Source organism: Suricata suricatta, chromosome 12 (assembly GCF_006229205.1).
Source record: "Suricata suricatta isolate VVHF042 chromosome 12, meerkat_22Aug2017_6uvM2_HiC, whole genome shotgun sequence".
NCBI lineage: Eukaryota > Metazoa > Chordata > Mammalia > Carnivora > Herpestidae > Suricata > Suricata suricatta.
This window is the reverse complement of record NC_043711.1, coordinates 101,869,106-101,875,716: the sequence shown is the minus strand read 5'-3', so window position 1 is coordinate 101,875,716 and position 6,611 is coordinate 101,869,106. Positions and strand designations below refer to the sequence as shown.

General features: G+C 52.8%; 1 protein-coding gene across 1 annotated transcript in view; it reads right to left on the bottom strand.

Annotated features, from left to right (window-relative positions):
• Positions 1-2,372: 2,372 nt before the first annotated feature.
• The window catches only part of RAB22A (RAB22A, member RAS oncogene family), a 51,921-nt gene continuing 47,682 nt past the window's right edge, over positions 2,373-6,611 (bottom strand). The window contains exons 7-8 of the mRNA XM_029917979.1: positions 3,739-3,869; positions 2,373-3,267 (exon numbers count right to left, since the gene is read on the bottom strand). Coding sequence (XP_029773839.1) covers positions 3,772-3,869 — 98 coding nt within the window. The 3' untranslated portion in view covers positions 2,373-3,267; positions 3,739-3,771. The remainder of the gene's footprint in view (positions 3,268-3,738; positions 3,870-6,611) is intronic.

The window sequence follows — 6,611 nt, the reverse complement described above, 5'->3', positions numbered from 1 at the left end:
AAGAGGGAAAGGATTCTCTCATTTCTCATGCCGGTTCTTGCAGAGACGTGTGAACGGGCAGGGGCTCGTCTGCCACACATAACCTACCACATGCTTCTATCTTACATGACCAAGGGGCCAGGAAACATGTTCTGAGTGCTTTGGAACGAAACAAAACAACAGACGAGTGGGAAAAAGTGCTAGTAAGGATTTATAGATCTTCTTTCGCAGCTCACCCACGGAAAGTAACGGGTGCAGACGGCAATGAACAAAAGCCTTTCCACGCTCTGAGGTGGACACGCCAAGCCGCGCAGTGCAAGCGGAATCGAGCCTGTCCGTCCGAACACAGGACCGTGAAAGTCCAGATGTTTTGGTCTGACATCGCCAGGAAAGCCACGGAAGGGTTCTCAAAAGGCCATTTTCATTACGATGGTCTCCCAGAGTTTGAATTCAGAAGGTCTCCTAGACCTGTTCTCCTTCTTGAGAAGAGAAACATAAATACAAGACTCAAAAGAGAAGGTCTAGAAATTAAATGTGGTCTTCTTTCCCTTTTTAATGCATTTAAATATAATGAGAAGTGATCACCTCGAGCAGGGGGAGGGAGGTCAAGCCTCTAATACAGAGGGCTCAATCCTCCAGATGCGGGGGGGGGGGGCGTCTGCTTCAAACAAAATCATAAATGGGCATCAAGGAAAGTGGTATTTTTGAGGAAGGAAATCTTTCAGCTGCTCCGTGTCACGCTCAGCCTGCCTGGGGCTGAAAGCAGGTGATGGAGTTTCATTTGGAACCAGAAGGGCTTCTAATAGGTACTTCTCTCCAATCACTTGTTACAGAGAGTTTAAAGTGAAGGACACTTAATCATACTCTTACTTTATGTTCTTTTAATCACCAAATGATGGTTAATTAGTTATCACAGAATCAGAAAAACACTTGTGTGAAAGGAGCGTTCTGGAGACCGATGACGGCTCCTGGGCCTGGACACCTGCAGAAGAGCTCACTCCAAGGTCTCCGAGAGGGATTGACAAGCCCGAGCTAATTAGGGAGTTCTCGCTTTCCAGTCCCCAAAGTTTTCTCAAATGGCCCTTTGTCAGAAGGGAACCAAAAAGAAGGATTTTGGAGATGGGCCGTGTCTCAATTCCTTTGAAATCTAGCTTTTTTCTCCGAAGATAAAAAGATAAGGTAAGATAAAACAACAGAGACTGTACGTATGATATGTCTGTTAGATCACTGCATGGTCCGGTCCCTAATCCAGCATGTGTTCAAAATAAAAACACTGCTTCTGCCTTTAATCTTCCTCTTTCGCATCACACAAGCAAACAAAACGAGTGAGAACGTTCTGGACCGAAGCTAAGACTTTACTGCTGCTGAGCAGTAAGAGGAGGGACCAGGAGGAGTGGCGTCTCGTCACTTCCCGAGGCGTCTGATGGAAACTGGGAGGGAGGAGGCGCCGTCAGCATGGGGCCCAGGGCGGGGCTCGAACCTACAAACGTTGAGATCATGACCCGAGCCAAAATCAAGAGTTGTGCGCCTAACCGACTGAGCCCTTGGGCACCGCGCATCGCCTGTTCTCTGAAGAGTGTCCAACGCAGGGCCGTGACCCGAGGAGAGGCTCTCCATGCGGGGAGGAGGAGCAGAAGTCGTGAAGAGAGAACAGCGAGGGAGGGAAGACGGGGCAGCGACCACCTTCCCCTGTGCACCCAGGCACCATGAAATCACCGACAGATTTGGAGGAAAAAATGTGAAGGTCACAGATCAGCCTCATCTTTTGGTGAAATCAGGGAGAAAGGGCCACACACCCATCGAGTCAAGCAACCTTTGTTTTCATTTTGTTTGCTGTCGCGGAGATGGAGGTCCAGCAGTAGGAACGTCTGGACACCACAGGGCCTGGGCCAGATGTCCTGCCCCATCTGGATGCATGGGAAATACAGTCCGCCCCTCCCCCGTTCAGGTGTGGGCCCCCCCCCCCGCCCCCCCTTGGACCCATGCGTTTTCTCGAAAACCTGCCTGATTTCACGGTGGGAAGGAGGCAAGAGGCTGGGGGGTACAGAGTCCGTGTAAACACAGCGTTAGGATCTTCCCCAACTACATTCCTTCCATATGATTTCAGTAAGAGAATAAACAATTCCAAATGCTTAGGATCTCCACCAAGGAAAAGGGAATCGTTTTTTACTTAATCTGCGTTATAATTTTCCCATTAAGATCTACCCATGTCAAGTGGGGGGCACAGGAAAATAACAATTATTTTTCAAAGTTTCGACTGTTCAGCTTAAGGATAGCTCTGAAAACACAATTTAGTTTGAAACTCAAGCTGTTTCATTTCCTATTTAATCTTGTAAATTTCCTTCCCGTACAATACTCAGGTTGGAAGGGTGCCAAATTAGACCAGGAGCAAATTGTCACCAACTTCACGCCAGTGCTTTATTTTTAGATTATATTAGAAACCTCATTAGGCTCCCTGAGGGAAAGAGTGTTAACCATTGACGGAGGCAGGGGAATAAAGGAAACGGGAAGATAAGCTGGATTGTTAACAAGGAAAGCTCGCTTAGAACACGTGTCTGAGGTTGCTGTAAATGCTACAAGCAACTGATCACCAAGACCAGGTGGAATGACTTGAACTTGGAGCTTAGTCTGTTCCCCCCAGGCTAGCAAGGGCTAGTCAGGCTCGGCAAAGCGGCATAGGTCTTTATTATGATTTCCAGATGGGGGTTGGGGGGAGGGTGCGGGGAAGGCGAGGCACAGGCATCCGCAAGGTGCGCGGGCCAGGCGCTCTGCCCTCGCACAACACGGATGGGCTTCCGCGTCTCAACCGCCGACGGGCGTTAAAGTGGGCGGGCAGACGAAGACGCGGGGTGCGGGAGTAAAGGGCGCGCTGGAGGAAACAGAATTTATTCACGTATTTACATAATTTGTAATCTTTAAGCAACAGTCGCATAAATATAGAAGACAACTTTACAAATGCTGGGCAACGGACAGAGCTGGCTTCCCCACCGTTCATGCCACTTTGCTTTCTCTCTTCTTCCTCTTTTTAAACCCGGCTCGTCAGTCCCGACACATGAGTTCGGCTCCTTCCAGGCACCTTCTCTGCCACTGCCATCTGGACCGTGAGAGCGGGTTTACAAAGGTGCCAGCAATCGGTCTTGTGACGCGCACAGGACAAGGTGGGCATGCCAACCTCGGGTGAGCCATGCGTCCGTTGGTTCTGTGTTAACTTACTGGATGCATCACGGGCTAAAGTCTTCAAGGAAAAGTGCTTTTGAGATGGTGGGGACGGAGGCATTTCCATTGGGCCTATAAAGAACCCGTTTTAGCTTCATGTAACAATTGCCGACCCTCCACTCACGATCACCTACCACATCTTAAATGATACGACCCCTCAGCAGGGGTCATGGGAAGCCAAGGAAACGACCATCTCCACAAGGTCTTTTCTCCCTCGAGAACCTCGAAAGTGCTAATTTTCCCTTTACAAATGTTACATAAAATCCTGATTATAAAACTACTCAACAATTTAATCCCGCCATCTGTACAATCACACGTTCCTCTTCGCAAGGTCAGAGGCCAGGGGGGCAGCCCCTCCGCCGCACCGCAGCCTCTCCCCACGGCGGAGGTCCGCGGGCTGCAGTGTTACTGCCGCAGTCTCCAAAGAGGAAGTGGAACCGGCCAATTTTTCTGAATCCATTCTGCACGAAGAAGACCCTACGCCGCGCGGCGAAGCCCGCCAGCCGGGCCCCCCGCCCTCCTGCGAGCTCCCCGACCACCTACTTGGTCGCCCGGTCCGGGGGGGCCGCGGCTCGGTCAGCAGCAGCTGCGCTGGGGCTCGGAAGGCTGCCTCCGGAGCTTGAAGCCCTTCCCGCCGGACGGGGGGCTGGCATCGGCGGACGGGATTCTTCGACCTAGACAGCGAGAGGAGGGAAGGGAACGAGCTTTAGTTTTCCGATCGGTCCCTTCTCAGAGGCAACGATGGCGCAGATGCAAACTGACAGGTTTCACTAAAGTAAAAGAATATCACGTTTTCCATTTCTGACTTGTCAAAAGTTGCGGAGGCAGCGGCGAGAGCTCACGGAGGCCCCTCGCCCGGGGGTGCTCACGCCTTCCGTGCCCACGGAATTCCTATGGAGTTCCACGTTGGCACATCACTAACTAAGGCTCAGACTTTTCTCGGATGACCTCAGTCCTACTCCTGTCCTGTTTCTACTCAAGGGTCCAAACAAGGGCGTCTCGTTGCATTTAGCAGAACTGTTTTTAACTAGGAACAAATTACGTGGTGACCAAACATCTTAAGCAGGAAGTATACGCGTCCCAGTAAACAAAATCCCACCCGAACAGGCCTGTCCCTCGGCCACGGGGCAGTGGCCGTCCACAGACACGTGTGCACGGACCCGCACGCCCCCTCTAGCCGCCCTCCTCCGGCCTCGAGGGGAGCAGCCACACGCGCGGCCGTCTACCTCGTCGCTTCCGCTGACCGTGTCCTGGGGGCTGTTCCCCGCTCGCCGTTTCTAACCGCTCAGTGCGACCGCGCCGTGTGGGGGGAGGCGCGCTGTGTGTGATTTACTTAACCGCTTCCCTGTTGATGGATATTCACTTTGTTTCCAACACTGTATTAACAGCAGCGTAAAAATCATGGCTGTGAACTAACGTGTAAGATAAATTAACAGGAGTGCAAGAACTGGGTCACGCTATTCTACTCCCGGGTGTCTATCTGACACCTACACCACACTCCCAGTGTCTGTCTTGCACAAATGCAAGAAGGACGTGCAATCTAAATTCTGACAGATGCCGCCCAAGCGCTCTCTGAAGAGGCCATGCCACTTCATCCTCCTACCAACGATGCATGAGTGCGAACGGGTTTCCTTTTACTGCTCGGTGAAGTATAACGGCAATTTCGGGAGAAACTTTAAATCACCATCCACCTGCCCGGCCGGTGACGCAGGGGCTGCGTCCACGCACAGAGGCCTTCCTGAGGCCCTCTCACGCCCAGCTCTCCAACACCTCCGACACCGGAGCCAGCCGGAAGCCAGAAGCGCGTCACTTATTTGCTTACAGAACTGCGTTCCTTGAGTTAGACCCTAAACTCCGTGAAGGAAAAGGCCCTGTCTCTCCATCTTTGTTTCTGGTATCCATTTGGCATGGTACCAGGAACGGAGGGGCTCTGAAAGCACGGAATGAATGGGCCCACGCATATTTCAGCACAAGCAGGGCTGAGATGGGCTCTGCCAGCTCTCGGGTCGGTGGGCGCCACGCTTGAGCAGCCTGCACACTCAGGTGCGTGGCCCACGGCGTGGTGTCTACACCAGAAGGCGCCTCCAGAAGGTCCTAGGACGGCTGTTGCAGTGCCTGTGCACAGCACTGTGGGGAAACTGCACATTTACTTCAAACCTTTACTAAAGCTTCTTCTCATTGCACGTTTCTCATAAACAGAGGGCGGGAGTCCAGCAGGTACTGAGAGTCTTAGAAGAAGACAGAGGAGCAGCTCTTCATGACCTGGGAACAGACCACGATCTCCTACACAGGAGCTAAAACATGCTAACCGTAAACAGAAGCAAGGATAAATTGGATTACGTTAAGATTAAAAACACCAGCTCATCAAAACACTGGGTTCACAAAGGAAAGCCAAGCCACAGAGTAGATCTTACTAGGGCACATGATCAACGGTGGACTTGAATGCAAAATAGGTGATACACACAGTTAAGAAAAAGGCAGACAGCGCAACAGGAAAGCGGGCAGGAGCTCACGAGAGAGGACATCCGGGTATTTTCACATCAGCCTCAATAACCACCCAGCCATGGGCGCACTGCCATTCCCCGCAGACCAAGCCCCGTGGAACCGTGAGGAGGGGCCGGGGCGCTGGCTCGTGTGACTGCTTTGAGGACGGTTGGCAGCAACCTCCTCGGGAGCACCTGCACACCCGGGGACGTGGCCATCGTTCTGCGTCCACCCAGCCCTGAGAAGCAAGCGTGCGCGGCGCGTGCGCACTGGACTCAAGGCACAGTGCTCCCGGAGGGGCCATCGGCAGCAGCTCTGAACCGCAAACGTCTATCACACGGCCGCGCGGACACTGTCCCCTCCTCCACACCCACACGCACGCATACACGCTCCTCGGTCAGGAGTGAGTCAGGCAATGATCCGGAAGAATCTGACAAACGCAACGCAGAGCTACAGAAGCTGACGCAAAAGAATACAGTATGTTTAAAAAAAGAAAGCAGCATGAAAGGAGACCACACAAATCTGAAGGGCCAGCGGGCAGGGCAGCGGCTCCCTTGGGGGGACAGAAGAACTGGGACGGACGCGGGAGCCCCTGGGTGCGCCAGCTCTCGGTCTGAGCGCTGATCATGGGGGAGCACCCAGTCCGTGAGAACTCCTCGAGCTCCGGAGCTCCGGGCGCCCTCGGTCCGCGCACCCTGCAGTAAGCAGTCGGCGCGCCGGCACCTTGCGGATGCGGCCCTACCTCACCCGGTGAGCAGGGAACTCAATCCACATCTCTGCATTTCTCTAACCTTTGGGAACAGAGATTTTATTTTTTTCCACAGTTAAAATGGGTAGGTACGTGCTAGGTTTTATTTAAGAATTTTCATTGTTGGCATCATTCACTACCTTTTTGTTTCTGATACAGCTAAAGGCCCCCCCCCCCCCCCCCC